At 42.9% G+C, this 18,584-nt stretch overlaps 1 protein-coding gene across 1 annotated transcript in view; it reads left to right on the top strand.

The window, feature by feature from the left end:
- Positions 1-18,584, top strand: part of ctnna2 (catenin (cadherin-associated protein), alpha 2) — a 327,581-nt gene that overhangs the window by 94,547 nt on the left and 214,450 nt on the right. The window contains exon 7 of the mRNA XM_083981885.1: positions 2,964-3,167. Coding sequence (XP_083838011.1) covers positions 2,964-3,167 — 204 coding nt within the window. The remainder of the gene's footprint in view (positions 1-2,963; positions 3,168-18,584) is intronic.

Genomic DNA, 18,584 nt, shown 5'->3' with positions numbered 1-18,584 from the left:
TTGAGGCTTCTTCCCTCAGAGTCATAGGTGGATGTTTGTTGTATTTGTGGCTTAGATGACATTGGAATTCAACTTTGGTTGGGTCTGGGCACTAAAGCTAAACAAGCTTGTGACTTAATTGGTTTTTGCTGAACCTTAGGATGGAAAGACTAACCTTGAATTGCTATTAAGTAAATGTTCCCCCGTGAATAGATGGAAAGGGGATATGATAAAACCCCATTTGCAGGAAATTGCGAGGCACATGTTGTTGTTCTGCTTCAAGAATTGGTGTCTGTATTCACTGAGCCATGGGTATTCCTATCTCTCTTAATTGAACAAAACAAGATATGGCAACATTAAAATAAATGACTTTATTATCGTAGTATTTGTTATTGCTGGAGAAAACTAAGGAGATAAACACATACTGTATGTGTTTAAACTGAGCACTATTGCCTTCTTCTGTATACAGTATCAGTTTGAATCATGAGTCATAGGTATTTTTACTTCGAGATGTGAATGGAATCTGTGTAAGAAAAATATAAATTCACCTTAGAAATTGTCATTATTTTTAAGATACAGTATCTGCTGCAGTCGTCTGTTTTATTTTTATATTTATATATATATTGTTTTTTATTTCTTGCATCCTTTCCGCTGAGTCATTTTTTGGACATAATGCAGAATCATCATAGCTCACTTACAAACAAACTCATTACGAGTTTGTTTCCTTTTCATCAACATGAGCTGTTATTCACTTGAAAAACCCTGTAAATGGTACCAGCTGCATTTATCATTGCAGCTAAAAGGCTGGAAAATCAACACCTTTTGTTGTATCTCTGTGTCAAAGCAATATTTAGTGTGCTTTATGAAAATATGTTAGATCAACTCAGAGGGCACCTCAGGTGTAACACATAAGATTGAGTCCAGCCTGCCCATGTTTTTTTAAACTATCATAACACAAACTGCTGTGAAAAATACATTTCATAAGACAACATAATAGTAATATTTTGTTTTTGATTATTACTTTTGGAGCATTTCTGTGCTTTTGTGATGGTGAAGAGACAGGAAATAGACAGCACATGGTGCAATATTACACATCAACCTATTACCAGTAAGTAGTTAGAAATATAAATCAAATCAAACTTTATTTATAAGTGTACTTCATGCAGAAGGCAAACTCAGTGTGCTTTACAACATATAATTACAAGTGCAAAAGCAAAGTGCAAAGTGAAATAGATGAGAAAGTGCAATGATGGTGCAATCAAGACGTGTAGAGTATACAAATGAAAACTGCACATACTGTATCCCTACATATACACTCACAAACACACACACATGTGCCCACACACACACAACTTAACCAAACACTGTTGTAAAAAGAACAGTTTTTACTGTAATCCTGTTTTTAAAAGTGAAAGCTGCAAGAAGGCAGTTGTTGGCATGTGCCAGATCTACATGTATTTGAGAATAATGTTTCTGACACAGGTTTACCTTTGCCAATTGTGTAACTGGAAAGTTATTTTCTTCAGCTATTTTCTTATTTTTTTTATTTATTTAACCTTTATTTAACCAGGCAGAATCAATTAAGAACAAGTTCTTATTTACAATGATGGCCTGACAAGAGGCATACGCTTCTTGAGGGGGGGGGGGGCAATAGCAAATATGCACAACTATACAAACATTCAGCAGAAACAAGGCATTGACTTTGTCCACAACTTTCCAGTCTGCCCACTTAGATAGTCAGGGTAGATGTAGCGGTGGCAGGCTAGACGATGGGCCACAAGAGGTTGAGGAACGCAGGGGAGGGCAGCTCGAGCAGCAGCTCTGATAGCTGAACTGTTGGAAAGCATGAATGCTGCAACACAGGTTTATCGCCCTCCTGCAGTCACTGCTTGCTTATCCTCTTGGTTGGACTGAGAACAGACTGAACGCTACAGTGACTCACTGCCGCCTCTTGAGGTGCAAAGTGTTAAGGCAGGATGGGCTGAGGCTATCTGCCTATGGCACTAATTAAGAAGATTTCTCAGCAGCACGATACAAAGATGGCTTTTACATAACGTTAAAACTGTCAACCCATGTTGAGGCTACAGTCCTTACTGCAGACAGCCCGGTTCGAATCCCGCAGCGGGCAGCCCTTTCCTGCATGTCATTCCCCCTCTCTGCCTCCCCATTTCCTGTCTCTCTCTCGACTGTGCTATCGATTAAAGGCAAGTAGTCCTGAATTCAAAGGCAAACCCCCCCAAAAATATATTTAACAAAAAAAAATCTGTTACTTGTAAATTTTTGTAAAAAAAAATTGTAATAAATGTAATTTTCTTCATAAGGGGATTTATTACAAAACACTTCATTTACTACATTTCATTTTTGAAATTTCATGTTCTATTTTTCATCCCTACCCCTACCCCTAGCCCTAGCCCTAGCCCTTAACCCTTGCCCTTGAAACGGAGCTACAAGGAGTAGGGTTGAAAGTCAACCCCAACAATCACATACGTCATCAGTAGTCTCTGCTGGCTTTCACATAAGCAGACGTGACGAGCTTTTGCCATAGATCCTCTATTCAAAACCACGTTAACTTAATAAAATAAAATAAAATTTAATGAAGACTGATCGGTTCATTGTAAAACATTTATTTATTGATGTAAATGTGGTGATTTCTGTACAGAGCCCCCAGGCAGTGCTGCTCCTGTGTCCAAAACACATGAAGCTTCACTTTTAATTCAAACAAATTAATGCGACAATTGTTATATTTCATCAATGAGACCAGCTTTTATCTCCTAAAAAGAATGTAACTACTAATTAGCGGTCGTCTTTTCTACCGGGACGAGGTCGGGAGGTTGGCCGGCTGACGAGCTCTCTGGACGGGGTGGTGTCTCCGTGACGAGCCGCTGATCTGCTCCACAGGTGGAGGCTCCAACTTGGAGCTTCACTTCTCCGAAAAAACATCTGTTTCACTGTCCTGACCTTCTTCTTGTCTTTTTGCCCTACAGAACAAGATCATCCTGGACCCTTTGACGTTCAGCGAGGCCCGTTTCCGGCCCTCTCTGGAGGAACGCTTGGAGAGCATCATCAGTGGTGCCGCACTAATGGCTGACTCCTCGTGCACACGTGATGACCGGCGTGAGCGCATCGTGGCCGAGTGCAATGCCGTTCGACAGGCCCTTCAAGACTTGTTGAGCGAGTACATGAACAACGTGAGTTGTCTTTCTGATTATCTGACGGTCATTAGCTAATTGCAGCTGCAGACATGCTCATTTGTGCATGCACCTATTTGACTGCGCACACACCAAGGAAGCAGACACACATGTTGCCAATCTCCACTGTCTTTTCTGCTTTTTATTGCTATATTTTCATTTCCTATCAAGCTTCACGTCTAACACCTAAAGCAACAGCCTTCTCATGAGACTGTGTCAGCATTACTCAACTAGAATCATGTCATTTTGTTTGACATGCAGGCATATGTTTTTATGGGCCACGCAGAGACTAGTTGAAGCCACGTTACAACACGTTGGTAATTCCCTTACCTTGGATAACTCTTTGTCGATCCCTTTGATACTTTTCTTCTCAGAGTAGTGCGACAGGTGCAGAGGTGGGAGTAGATGAGACAGTGAAAGCCGAGGTGTTGGAACTTTGGTGAGGTGCTGAGAATAGATGTCAGAGGTGCAAGTCTATTTTCAGCTCAATAGCTGTTCAACAAAAACGACTACACAATAACACTGAATGACATTAAAACAATTAAGGGCTACCAGCAAAATGTGCTCATTATAATTAATAATTGTGTGGACCACAATGATGTAAAATAAAAATTCATTTCAATACACATGAGAGGACTTTTAGTAGCTCCAAAAATAGGGTAGAGCAGGCGCCCCATATGCAGAGGCTATAGTCCTTGCTGCAGCTGGCCCTGGATCAAATCCCGACCCTGGTGGCCCTTTGCTGCATGTCATTCCCCCTCTCTCTTCCTCCCCATTTCCTATCTCTTTCACCTGCACTATCAAAGGCAAAAAAAGCCCCAAAAATATACATTATATGCAATATATAGGTATACAGTAGTTTTCCATGTTGTAGCTCTAAACCTCCTTGGGCAACAACAGCCAGCTCAGACCTTAACTCCACATTTGGTTAGCCATTTTCTTCCTGCACCTCTGATTGGCACAGCTGTTTAAAGGTTATGAGACTGGCTAAGACAGTGATTAATCATGACACATGTGTGATTTATATTCTACCTCTACCGTCCCTTTTGTGCATAGTGAGCTGTGAGCTGTGTCTACATAAGTGAAAAGAGAGGGGGATTTGGATACTCAGCCGCTGACCTTGCACACATGACAGTTCTTTGCGCAGGATTTTGTGATTGTGTCATTAAATCGAAGCTCATAATATTTCCGAAACTTTCAAAGTCAAATCTATTAAATGTCTGATCTCCTTTTATCATCCTAAAACCAAATGTGTTTGAAGTGTTTGACTCATTCCCTCATTTGTCTATAGGGACGTGCACAGACATATTGATGGGTAGCACTTCAGTCATAGAAAAAAAAGAGCACCCATTCTTCCTCTCTCGTGCCCAGTTCACTCATACGTAGGAGATATAATGACATTTGCTTACACATACGTATATACTGTACACTCACATGTCATCTGTGTGCATAGAGGGAGCTTTGTCTGTACTGACTTTAACAGTTTTTACTCTTAGTTTCTTGTTGTGATAGGTGTGTTCGAGGATCTCATGATGTCAGCATGTTTCCGCCACACCCATCAGTGATGCTGAGTGTAGTCAGAGGTGAAATAGGCCTGAGTATTTTAACCAGAGAGGGCAGCAACACACTGCCAGTTACACCACTGTTAGGTTTGTTTTCAAGTGTGCACCTGGATAAATCGCAGAACAAAGCAGGGAGCAGAATAATCAAGATTAAACGGCTAACTTAAAACACACTAAAACATAATGAGACACGAATATGGCCGCATGTGGTGCACTCAGTGTCAATTAACAGATTAATGGCATCTGATTAGGAACAAAATGGTCATACACCACATACTTAATTTTAGATATACAGACCAACCATAAATGGTTATTTAATTATATGTGTAACGATAAAGAATATCGCTTTTTTCCATCACCATACAACCCAGGAAGTGAATGCTGTTGATATACTGTATAGGAAACGTGGCAATTTTTCAGTTTCCCTAAATACAGTATTACAGTACATAATTGAAAAGGCAAAGCTTATAACTTCCACTGTTGGGCACTTAAGAAGGGGGCTTTAGATAACTCCTAATAGGCCTTGACTGTTCAAAATGACTGTAATGTATCAATGTATTCTTCTAAACTGGGACTCACATTGGTCATTGTAGCCTATCTGCCTGTAGGCATCTGTGGAGGGATTAGCTCAGGAGGTGTTAATGCAGTCCCTCAGTTGTGCTGCGGATGGTAAATAAAAACATATTAGCCCTGCAGTGTGTTCTTTGAAGAGGGTCTTATCTTGTCCATGTTTTGCAGATGCATTACTGTACGTCAGTTTTGTAAAACAATCCTTTGTCTCGAAATCGGAACTGGCGATGCTTTAGAGGTGAATTGCTGATCAGTAGTGGACCATCACTAGTGTTGCTGTCTCAAGAAAGGGACCAGAGGTTTTGTAAAGAAGTGGATTTTTTTTACTAAAGGGAGAAACACGTAAGAACCTCATTCACTGCCGAGAAAATCTAGGCCAGCCTGCATGCAGCTCTAAAAGCAGTTCTAAAATAAACATTATTACCAACCCGACATAAACTACAATAGTTAACCTTACATAATGCAATATGTCTCTGCTTTTCTTTAATGACCAAAATGTAATCTTAATGATAAGCCATTGGATTTCCTGAGTGTGCAACCTGCTGAAACGGTGCACTAAAGGTCGATCCAGCATATATTAAGTGTCATTTGTGGCCACTGAGCAATTGGCAAGCCAGCTGTCTATTGATCTCTACAGTATCAGTTCTCCCGTTGGCAAAAGGTCCTGTGCAATACTCTGTGATCTTCAGTCTAGTAACGTATTTGTTTGGGTGGTTTTGTTCATAAAGTAGTCCTGAAACAATGAGGGGGCCATTAGTAAAGGGTCCTTACCATATAAGAGACCCTCACTGGCTGTGATAGAATATTTGCTGTGCAACAACCATCAGTAGTTCTACATTGTGGATGATTGTGTGTGTCTGCGTGACTCAGGGCAATGACCTTCATTTGATCTCAAAGCTGTGCTAATTGTTGTTGTTGCTGTCTTTGTTATCGTGTTAGGGGGTTTGGTGTCCTGCTGTACTGCACACTAGTTCCCCAACTTCACAGCCTACAGCCAAAGGGGGATTAGATTTTCAGATTTTGCAGTCAATTTAACATTTAAAAAATACAAATTGTGGTAGTTTTCAACTCTAATAAAAATGTTAGGTTGTGTTTTGATGTTAATGATAATAGAAATCATAACGCAGAAACCTCACACCTTTCTTTGGTGTGCGTGTCTAACTTGGAGAACTGTAGTATCTTTGTATCAGTATCAGTTGCCATAGTACCACATCCTAATATGGCTCTTACTTAGTTCTATTGAGAATTGGTCTGCAAAATCACTGATGGTTGTTAGATGCTTAAAGCAGTAAAGGCTGATGCAGCTCTGTACTGTATAGTGCAGAGTATGGTGTTAAATCCACAGAGCTTTACTTCTTTTGATTACTCTTGAAAAAGCTAAAGTTGTGTACGTGTTTATGAACAGATGCCCTTTCCCCCTCTCAAGGCATGGCAGCTTTTTGCTAAAGTAATTGTGCCTTGCTTCATTAGGCCCATGAGTTGTGTTTTAGAGGCTACAGCTGGGAGATTGTTGACAGCCCCTGGCTGTCCTAGCAAAGAACATAGAGTAAATCACGGAGACACAAAGAACAAAATACTTCCACTTCTCAGCTCAGCATCCCCAATGAGGGTAAATCAACAACAACCAAGAGAGAGTATGGATGGCATTGTTACCAAGTCTGCCCATGGAGTGTATTTTCAATAAATAATGCAGAATGCTTTAAGTTACTGTAAATACTTAGATAAATTCAAACTAAAGCTCTGTTGAACCCATCTCCAACTTGTCTCTGAAAAACAGGAATAGCTACTGTATACAGCGGGGAAAATAAGTATTTGATCCCCTGCTGATTTTTGCTCTTATTTCACTTGATCAAATATAAATTAATTTAGAACTTTTATGATAACCGGTATATTATTTCTGCATGTTTTGTTGATTTTCTGTCTCTCTCTGTTAGAATAAACTAACCATAAAAACTATAGCCCGCCCATTTCTTTGAGGGGGAGCTCACTCACAAAATCAGCAGGGGATCAAATACTTATTTTCCCCACTGTCCTAGTATGAAAACTTTTTTACTGTTAAGTTTTTAAATTTTGAACAGACCCAAGCGTATCGTGAGGGTCTGCTGGGAACGTCTGGCAGAATCCCCTGTCAGGGAGGTCTTCAACTCCCACCTCCGGGAGAGCTTTGACCGGATTCCGAGGGAAGCTGGAGACATTGAGTCTGAATGGACCATGTTCTCCACTTCCATTGTTGACGCGGCCGTCCGGAGCTGTGGCCGTAAGGTCTCCGGCGCTTGTCGCGGCGGTAATCCCCGAACCCGGTGGTGGACACCAGAAGTAAGGGATGCTGTCAAGCTGAAGAAGGAGTCCTACCGAGCCTGGCTAGCTCGGGGGACTCCCGAGGCAGCTGACGGGTACCGGCAGGCCAAGCGGACGGCAGCCCGGGCGGTCACGGAAGCAAAAACTCGGGTCTGGGAAAAGTTCGGGGAGGCCATGGAGGAGGACTACCGGTCGGCCTCGAGGAAATTCTGGCAAACCATCCGACGCCTCAGGAGGGGGAAGCAGTGCTCCGCCAACACTGTTTACAGTGGAGGAGGGGAGCTGTTGACCTCGACTGGGGATATCGTCGGACGGTGGAAGGAATACTTTGAGGATCTCCTCAATCCCACTGGCACGCCTTCCGTCGAGGACGCAGAGGCTGAGGATTCAGAGGTTGATTCATTCATCACCCAAGCTGAAGTCACTGAGGTAGTCCGGAAGCTCATCAGTGGCAAGGCACCGGGGGTGGATGAGATCCGCCCTGAGTACCTCAAGTCTCTGGATGTTGCAGGGCTGTCGTGGCTGACACGCCTCTGCAGCATCGCGTGGCAGTCGGGGACAGTGCCTCTGGACTGGCAGACCGGGGTGGTGGTCCCTCTCTTCAAAAAGGGGGACCGGAGGGTGTGCTCCAACTACCGGGGGATCACACTCCTCAGCCTCCCGGGGAAAGTCTATTCCAGGGTGCTGGAGAGGAGAATTCGGCCGATAGTCGAACCTCGGATTCAGGAGGAACAATGCGGTTTTCGTCCTGGCCGTGGAACACTGGACCAGCTCTACACCCTCCGCAGGGTGCTCGAGGGTGCATGGGAGTTTTCCCAACCAGTCCACATGTGTTTTGTGGACTTGGAGAAGGCTTTCGACTGTGTCCCACGTGGCATCCTGTGGGAGGTGCTCCGAGAGTATGGGGTCGGAGGCCCTCTGCTGAGGGCTGTAAGGTCCCTGTATGACCGGAGCAGGAGCTTGGTTCGCATTGCCGGCAGTAAGTCAGACCTGTTCCCGGTGCGTGTTGGACTCCGGCAGGGCTGCCCTTTGTCACCGGTTCTGTTCATTATTTTTATGGACAGAATTTCTAGGTGCAGCCAAGGGCCGGAGGGGGTACGGTTCGGGAGCCACTTGATTTCATCTCTGCTTTTTGCAGATGATGTGGTCTTGTTGGCTCCCTCGAGCCAGGACCTTCAGCATGCACTGGGGCGGTTTGCAGCCGAGTGTGAAGCAGCTGGGATGAGAATCAGCACCTCTAAGTCCGAGGCCATGGTTCTCGACCGGAAAAAGGTGGCTTGCACCCTCCAGGTCGGGGGAGAGTTCCTGCCCCAGGTGGAGGAGTTTAAGTATCTTGGGGTCTTGTTCACGAGTGAGGGGAGAATGGAGCGCGAGATCGACAGGCGGATCGGTGCGGCGGCCGCAGTAATGCGGTCATTGTATCGGTCCGTCGTGGTGAAGAAGGAGCTGAGCCGAAAGGCAAAGCTCTCGATTTACCGGCTGATCTACGTTCCCACCCTCACCTATGGTCATGAACTCTGGGTCATGACCGAAAGAACGGGATCCCAGATACAAGCGGCCGAAATGAGTTTCTTCCGCAGGGTGGCGGGCCGCTCCCTTAGAGATAGGGTGAGGAGCTCCGTCACCCGGGAGGAGCTCGGAGTAGAGCCGCTGCTCCTCCACATCGAGAGGAGCCAGCTGAGGTGGCTCGGGCACCTGTATAGGATGCCCCCTGGACGCCTCCCTCGTGAGGTGTTCCGGGCATGTCCCACCGGGAGGAGGCCCCGAGGAAGACCCAGGACACGCTGGAGTGACTATGTCACTCGGCTGGCCTGGGAACGCCTTGGGGTCCCCCCGGAAGAGCTGGAGGAAGTGTCCGGGGAGAGGGAAGTCTGGGGATCCCTGCTCCGACTGCTGCCCCCGCGACCCGACTCCGGATAAGCGGATGAAAATGGATGGATGGATGGATTTTTATTTTCTCTTAAGAAAATTTACATTCATTTCTTTTAATTTCGAAGATATCTTACCTGAGGTATTTTAGGGCCCACTTAGAAGGTTTTTGCCATTGATGGGTCGCAATCACATGTGCCTCAAAAGATGCACAATTGTGACCCTCAGATGTTGCTTTACAGTATGTGGTTCCACTCTAATCCAGTCAAATCATATAGAAAACGACTGGAAAATGGCAACTAGTTGGGCTGTGACTCATCTCATTATTGCAGAGCCACGTATAAAACACTTTCTGCTCCAGAATTACATTCTGTCATTTTGTCATTACATGAAACTGTGTGCTGAAAGAAATCAAGCCATTTAAAGTCTATGGATAACTTCTGATTGTGTCTACATGCTGTGGATTCATAATGTGAGTAACGATTTTGATTATAACATGCAGTCTCTCCACAGGAAATGAGAACACAGACTCTTAGACATTGCTATACATGTATTTCCTAATAGACCAGTGGTTCCCAACCTTTTTTGGCTCATGATATTTTTATATGGTGTAGGGCTGCAGCTATCGATTCTTTTTGTAATCGATTAATCTAGCACTTTATCGATCGATTAATCAATTAATCGGATGATTTTTTTTTTGCCTTTTTAAACAACCAAAACAACAAAAATGATGTGGCTTTGAATGATCAAGCATTTGACTTTTTTTATTGGCTCCAAAAAGCCCATTTATTGCAAGTGCCAACAAGTAGGTAACAACACAGTTACCTTACTGTAAATTTAAACATACAACATTACAAATAAGGATTGGACATTTGCTCCTTCTGAAATTTACCAGACCAAAGAATATAAAATAGCCTATCAAGCCAAACAGGTTAACAATATCAAATTTATATTTAAAAAAAATTCTAATAAATGTAGGCTAAATAATACAATTATAAGTCAAGACTTGGCATAAAAAACAAATGATGTTTTCTATTATTAAAATTCTGATTAAAAATTGGGTCAGGTCGGACCACGGGCTTCTTTATTTATATATTTATTTATTTCGCCGTGGTCCAGCCGAGAATACATGCACGTGAGTGCAGCTGCATCAGGTCCAGGCTTCAACACCTGTGGATTGGACCGGGTCGGGTCTTTGAGAACCATAGCAAACTGCTCAAACGGGCTTTAAGAGGAACTTGCTTTAAACCTGCAGCCAGACGCGGTCCAGCACAGGAGACCGGAGTCTGTTGACACGGCTTCTTTTTTTTTTTTGAGAAGTTACGGTAGGTTTACATATGACGGTCTGGGAGAGCTGTGGGGGGGGGGGGTTACGGGTGCCAGCGCCGCTGCAGTAGACACACTGCACCTTGTCCTCTTCCTTTTTGAGTATGTAATGATCCCAAACTTTAGATTATCTCTGCCATTTACGGACATCCTGACTCTCCGCCATCGCACCGAGTGTATCACGCGCTAGTGGTGTGTGGAACAATATCCCTGCGCGAGATCGCTGCGCGACATAGGAATATAACGATGCTTCGAGGCAGAGTTTTTTGCCTCGAGCCATTTTTGTAATCGAGTTAATCGAATAACTCGATGAATCGTTTCAGCCCTAATATGGTGCATTTTAAACTCCATTTATATTCGAGAAAGTGAAAATATAGAATACAGTTTTTTAAGATTGTGTGTGGTGTTTTTAATAATAGTTTTAAAAAGAAGAATAATTAGCCTAGTTAAAGCAGAAGTGAGTGATCCGGTCGTTTTCGCTAATGCTGCGTTCCAGGCAGGCTTTTGAAATCGTAAATTACAGCTTCAAGTCACAACTTACGACTTTGTAGCGTTCCAGGCAACCCACTCGTGTTTTTCCGACCTGTTTTACCGGTGAAAGTCACTATAACGGCCACTCGTAACTTCCGACCGGTGAACTCGTACCAGATCGAACTGGTACGACTTCACGGTCGGAAAAATACGAGTTTCCTTGAACGCACCATAACAGTCCTCGTCGCTACGTCACCACATTCACGGCATTCCTTGGCTGCACACACAGCCCTGCATGCCGTTCTCTCTCCTCATTGGATAAAAACTGTAGGATACGATAAATGTTTTCTCTTCGGCTCAGAGCAGAGCAGAGGGACTGAGAGACCCGTGTTTCAGTCCAAACACTCTATGTAAGTGATTGCTGTCGGAAGATATAACTATTTAAGACTTATATTAACACAAATATATCACTCACTTCTGCTTTAAAAAAATAAAAATGTATCGGTATTTTTTTTATTTTTATCAATTACTAGACATTTCAGGCAACCCCATTTGAATTTCAGGTGACCCCATGTGGGGTCCCGACCCCAAGGTTGAAAAACAGCAAGTCAGCAAGTTGCATATTTCCTGTTTCTCTAGAGGTTAGGTCTCGACCAAACATTGTTATAATGGTACAGACATAAAACTAGATGAGTGGGAAAATATAATTATTAACATTATTATGGTTAATGAAATATTTTAGGTAACTGAAGTAGACTCTACTGTAGCTACACATGGTAAAATGTTTTTGTTAGAAATATTTTGCGCTCACAGCAGAGTGCTAGAACAAAGTTGCTCCTGATGGCTCAGTGAAAATCCTTTTGTACAAAGTTTACAGAAGTAATGTAAACATTCAGTTGCCTTATGTTTCCTCCTCCTTCCTAGTTCAGTCACACCCCACTTCCCCCTCCCAACACACAAATTTTTATAGGAAGCCTGAACCACAGCACAAGGTTAATCAATGTGGTAGCTGGCAATAAATTAGGTTCAAGTGACAGGAGAATGTCCATACCTGTCTCAGCTGCTGGTGATCTGGTGATTGGTGACAGCAGGCCCGGCTCCCCGGCTGGTGCTGAATCATCAGGAGCAGCTGATTTAGTTACGGCTGTTCCGACAGGGCCAATCTATCAATTGATCTTGGGAGTAATGCATTACCAGCTTGGGTCAAGGGAGCCTGGGCAGAATACAGCCATAGCCAGAAGCCGTGGCAGGTGAAAAGGGGGCAACTCGGCAGGACTGCGAGCAGCAGAGAGAAGGATTTAGGGAGTGTGATAGTGAGCGCACTAATCTCACCGTTAGCTGGATGTGGCACATAAAACTAAACGGAGGTTGTGAGGTAGGATGATCATTAAGCGGAGACTGATGGCCTTCTTGTGCGCACGGCTCCTCTGGGAGTTGCCGTGTAGAATGCTTAATCAACAATTGGTGTGACTGATCACATACTGTAAAACGTCCGTGCGTCTTTGTGCTTGTGTTGTCTACATGAGATCATATCATCGTCCTTCTTCATTTGCCGTTGTCTTACGAGTGAAAATTAGAGAGCTGGGACAAAGAATAAGAGAGAGGCGGAGTGAAGGCAGACAAAGCCGCCAAACATTGAGCTCTTACAGGTTTGGGGAAGAGAAGGTGTGGATAATGATCAATCGCAAAGCCCTGGGCTAAAGGCCATGAAACTTTAGAAAAAGCACTGATAGGACAAGCAGTAAAAGTCCCTTCTCAGGCCCGGCAGTTTATTGCACTGCTCTAATGCTGGTACCCACCCAAAGATGAACTGCACCAATGCTGAATAGCAGCAGTTTGCTTCAACTCACTTTCAAGGCAGTATCTTCTAGTGATTTATTGATAAATTGACCCCCAAAAGTTGCTTTAATAGTTATTTAGAAACAAATTTGTATGAGATCTGTGTGTATAACATGAATGAATGAGGCATCTTTGCTGTGTAGAACTCCTCCTCTCATCTGAGACAAGATGGTCTCACATGGGAAGCGTCAGTCTGGGTAGATAAACCACACAGAGCCAGCAGTAGTCCACACTGTCTCTCCTCCGTGTCTGCAATCCTCTACACAAAGAATTTATATCTAACACAACCTGACATTGCCAAGTAACCTCAACAAAACATAAAACAAGCCTGCTACTGTTCTCAGCCTCAATGTTGGCTTTACTTACTATACGGCATGATCCCAGTTTCACTAAGATCTGGATTTGAAGAAGAGGGTAGAACAAAAGAGACCTGATCAATACTTATTCTGTCCCTTAGCTCGTCTCATGTAGTCCACTGTCCATCACCTCAAAGTGGCTGAAGGGCACAGCTGTAACAAATGCAAGATGGTTGGATTTACCTCGACAGTGTTTTCGGAGGCTAATTGGGTGTGTGGGGGCATCAAGAATAATGACACTGATAGTGCTGGGTCACATTGACAATCTGTGGCTTTGCACTGTTGGGACTCGCCTGCATCACCGTCTAGTGATGAGATAATGATTAAAAAAACATCAATCTGTTAATTGTTCCAAGACATACGTAGAGTAACTGTAGACTAGAGTCAGATTGTAGCATTGGTCCAGAATTACAAGCATAAAAAATGGTTTAGCCAATTGTCATTCTGCCAATCACTCAATATACTGTCACAGAATGAGATGTGGCATCACTTTACCACCTGTCTTCTTTTCTTCACTGAACTTGACCAGCTCATTACATGATCTTTCTCTCCCACCTTTGTTTCTGCGTGTTGTTCTCCTGTGTTTCCGAGAATCAAAGTCCTTGACACAGCTCATGTCACTTTTGAAAAAAATAACCACACAGCCTCAGATCACCACTCAAAGGTCAACACAGTTACAAGTTTACACATGAAATAATAGAAATGAAAAGGTGTTTCTGGTTTCACTCTTTGTTTCCTGAAGTTTTTTTTTTTTCCCTGAGTATATTTCTTGTTGTGGTTGTGTTTCTCTTCTCACTTTTATGGTGCTAAAACAGCAAAGAGTATGCATACCTGACACTAAACAGCAGAAAGATAATTAAGCAGCAGGTATTCCTAGGTACATCTCTAAGTTGTCACTTGACAGAATTTTTAAGGAAATACTGGATGACCATACTCTTTCATTGATCTTGTTTCATTTTTGACACATTGCTAATCTGAAATAGATGCTACAGTTACAGTTATAATGTTTGCCTGGTCATCTGTGCTTGCTGTGTCTTTGTGCTCTGCATACAGTTCTATTTTTCTCACCCTTTCTCTTCCTTGTTTTATTTTCAGTCAGGCAGGTAGTTACACAACTGTTGTTTAAATGCAAATAACATTGAACTAAATTTCAATCAATAATTTGTATCTTTGCCTTTATTTGACTTTCTAGACCCCTGAGGTTTCCTGATTATTCTAATAGAGGCACCGTGATTCTGTGCAACAACAACAATGCAAATTTTACCGCATGGTAATATTTTAGGCAGCTTGGACTCGAGAGGTGGAGGAGGTGGTTCAATTCCTGGCTCTCTCTCCAGTCCACATCTCAACGTGCTCTCTGACAAGATACTGAAACCCAAATTATCCCCGATGTTCTTCTTCTATATTTTTGTGTGAGTGTGTTGGTAGAAAAGTGCTGTATGTGTAGAAAAAAGCGATCTGTGAATGAGTGAATGTGGCTTGTAGTGTCGAGCACTTTCAGTGGTCGATAAGACTAAAAGTGCTATATAAGTGCAGTCTATTTACCATTTACCTTGTAATTTAATGCCAGAGTTGATCAAGATCCTCTTTTAATGATTAGTGTTCAAATTTGCAGCGCCTCCTTTCTCTTTTTACTCATTCCCTTTTGTTTATCTCTCTCTTTTTTTCCAATTGTCCTCATATCATTGTCCCCCTAGACGCAGCACTTGCACCCCGTTAAATGTCCCAGGCCCAGCCATAAATCATTGGTCCCCCACAGCGTCCCGTGCCCTCCCTCCCATCTGTCAACATCTAATGCTCCACACGACAAGCTGCAATCCACTGTGCACCACCAAACCACTCACTTTGAACAACTGAGCTTTCTCAGCCATTGAAGGCTGACTCAAAGACGTAGCCCCTGAAGGGGATTGACCAGAAGGCCCAGGTAAAAACTGTAAGTCTACTTAAGACTCTTGGTAGACTAAGAGGACTCCTTTATTCCCACCACTTCAGTCTCAGAGTGAGTTGGAGGCAGCCGAGGCAACTGACCCACAGTGAATGTCCTCTTGAGATGGCAAGGCCACCTGACTGTAGAGGGACAATCGCTCAAAGAGATTCCCTGCTGTGAAACATCACCAAATAACCCATATGATTTAAGAGGGGTTTTTTTTCTTCTAACTTTGTAAGTTTGCTGAGCCTGTGTGTGATATTTTTCAATCTCTCTTTGCATACCAGCGACGCAAGAATAGCAACAGCTCACACTTGACCATTTACTTGTGTCGCGACCATACGCCACCCTGGTCAGTAACGTTTTACAGTTAAGGCTCTAACCAGTCTAGGCTTCAGGGATGACACAGGTGTATATTTCTATTGCTCAAAACCTGGAGTCTGGTGGGATTCGCCGCCATATTGTTCAATGTTTGACTCACCGGCTGCTTCACGTTCATCACCTGTAGCTTGGTCTGCGAGGCTTCCCTGGCAGTCCTACTTCAGTGGCACCGGGCCAGCCACCAGCTCCAGCGTCCTGCGTGTATCGACCTCCGTCCGTCGTCACGCAGTCGTGGCTTTGTCAGTTCATTTGTGTTTAGACGAGACAATAACTAAAACGATAACTCAATCTTGAAGTGAAGGGGGATTCTTCGTCAACTACCTGGAGCGGCCGCCTCGTTGCTGCACGCGACTCGCTTCTTTGGCTTTTTCCCAGCATCCCTTGCTCCTTCCGCTCACGTCAGACTTAAGCGGTCAGGTAACCAGGCAACCAATCAAAACATTACACAATATGGCAGCCCACCTTCTCAAACCTACGGAAGTGACCTCAACACTTGAAATAACTTTTCTCTAACACACAGAAAAACACAACAGACACAAAACCTTCAACAACAATGTGCTATGTTAAACTGTGCATTTTAACTACCAAAGACAAATAGTTTTGTCTAAACCTCCATACCAAAAAACAGAGTTTGGTTGCAGCCCACTGAGTTTAATAATTCAATGATATTGATAATTTGCTATCACTAGTCTGTGGTGCTTTAGTAGTCCAATTTTTCAGTTTCAATTTTTTTTCTTCACAATATAATCAATGTGACATGTAACTAAAAGTTTTTAGTCTAACCACAAGCCAAGATATTTACTGTGTTCAACCTACCTACCTACATACCGTAGGGGCCCCACCCCTGCCTGTAAAGCTGGATTTCCACAATCTTTTTTTTTATTATTATTATTTTTTTTACAGCAACATAGGGTTCACGTCATGATAACTTCTGTATTTTGACCATTAAAACTTCCATAGTCCATAGTTCTCTTTGTTTAATATGTCAAGAGACTTTACCATGGACAGCTCCAACATCATTACCAATCGCTCTGCTGTGATTTAACTTCTGCTTTGATTAATAATCATTGTTCAACATGTTCAGACTGAGCCAACAATCATTTTAACATTTTAAATTGATTACTAACAAAATGGGTGGGTCTAGGTAAAAAATAAAACTATTTCTTGAAAACTATTAAAATGGATTTATAGCATTATGGAAAACAGCTGCTCACATGATGATGTTCAAGAACATCATCATCGTAAAAAATACAGGCTTGACTTCAGTTCTCTGCCTTGACTATACATTTCCTATTGTTGTGTCTAAAGTGGCCTTTTGAAAAGCAAAGTGAATAACAGAATGACTGCTAAAAATGGAAATTATCATTGACGAATTCTGAGAAAATCACACAAATGAAGATTTTCTGTGATTTTCTCAGAATTCGTCAAAGATAATTTCCAGTTTTAGCAGTAATTCTGTTATTCACTTTGCTTTTCAAGAGGCCACTTACGACACAACAATAGGAAAAAGTCAATGGCCATGTTCATGCTCCTCAAATACGGGCGAACTTCACTTAAGTCCCTCTTGTTTTTTAATGTTATTAAAATGAAATTAAATGAACTCAAAAAAGACAAAGACTGACAAATGGCCCTCCTTCATTTATTCAGATGGTGATCATGATTTTTGGTATTATTGTGTGTCCAGAGGAACCTCAGGTTCCTGTTTTAGGTTGACATGAGTTGGTACTGACAGGTTTGACAGGCTGGGAAACCTTTCTACACAACACAGTTCACAAAGTAGTTTTTTTTTTTTTTTTTTTTTTGCATGTGTGGCATTTGTTGCCGCTTCAGTGAGGCTCGGTGGAAATGCCTCTGACCAGGCACAGACCTGCCAAAGACAAATTTATTTCTCCTAGTTTTCATGATGTGGCCCTTTTAAGACAAATTCACATCAGGATTTAGAGTACACAAACACAAACACACAGGAATGCGAGGGTGAAACCTTGATAGTGGTTGAGGTTTGTGCTTGCCCAAACTGCACCAAGCAAACAAAACTGCATTGAGCATGTCTGCATATCATAACTAAAGTAGGTCACTGTGGCTGCAGCTCTTTTTAACATTTTATCTTACTATCTTAGAATCGGAGTCTCTGATAAAAAAAAAGGAGCATAACCTCTACATTTTATTTAGACTAATTATTATCACCACACTGTGAGTTCTGTGACTAAGGCCAAACTTCCCCCAATGGTGTCACAAAGGGATTTAAAAGTGAAGCAGCTCTAGTAATTGTGGCACTTTATAGTAGCAGAGATCATTATAGCTCTGATCGATAGCATTGCAAATACTCGCTGGGACGGTGATGGGGATTAGCAGACATTTGGCCATTATTAGTGGGTGGCCCACCCACTAATCCCCAGGGGAAACACTCAATAGAAATTGAAGTGATATCAATGACACCCCCCCCCCCCCCCCCCCCCCAATATTTTTGACTCATTTGCAATTGTGAGTATTTAGTGTACTGAGTTCTGGTAAGACCTATGATAAAGTATAGTGTCATGCACCTCATCTTAAAACAGTGGGAGCATGCACAGGGTATATCATAAGGCTTTAGCTTCATTTTTGGCCTTTGGTCATCATTTGCAAGCATTTTAACTTGCCAGAGGGGTACTTAGCCAATCAGAAGGCCTTAACAGCCAGACACCAGAGTGACACTTATTAGCCGATCGTCTGGGCAGTGGGGCTGACCACAAATGCAAAGCCAAGCTACTGAGGCATACCTAGACTGAAGAGAAGGGCTCTTGGGCCAACCAGCAGGGCACTTTGGAGACCCTTTGCCCAC

This window comes from Trachurus trachurus (assembly GCF_905171665.1).
Source record: "Trachurus trachurus genome assembly, chromosome: 1".
Lineage (NCBI taxonomy): Eukaryota > Metazoa > Chordata > Actinopteri > Carangiformes > Carangidae > Trachurus > Trachurus trachurus.
Note: the sequence above shows the minus strand (reverse complement) of the source record. Positions and strands in the feature narration are given on the sequence as shown.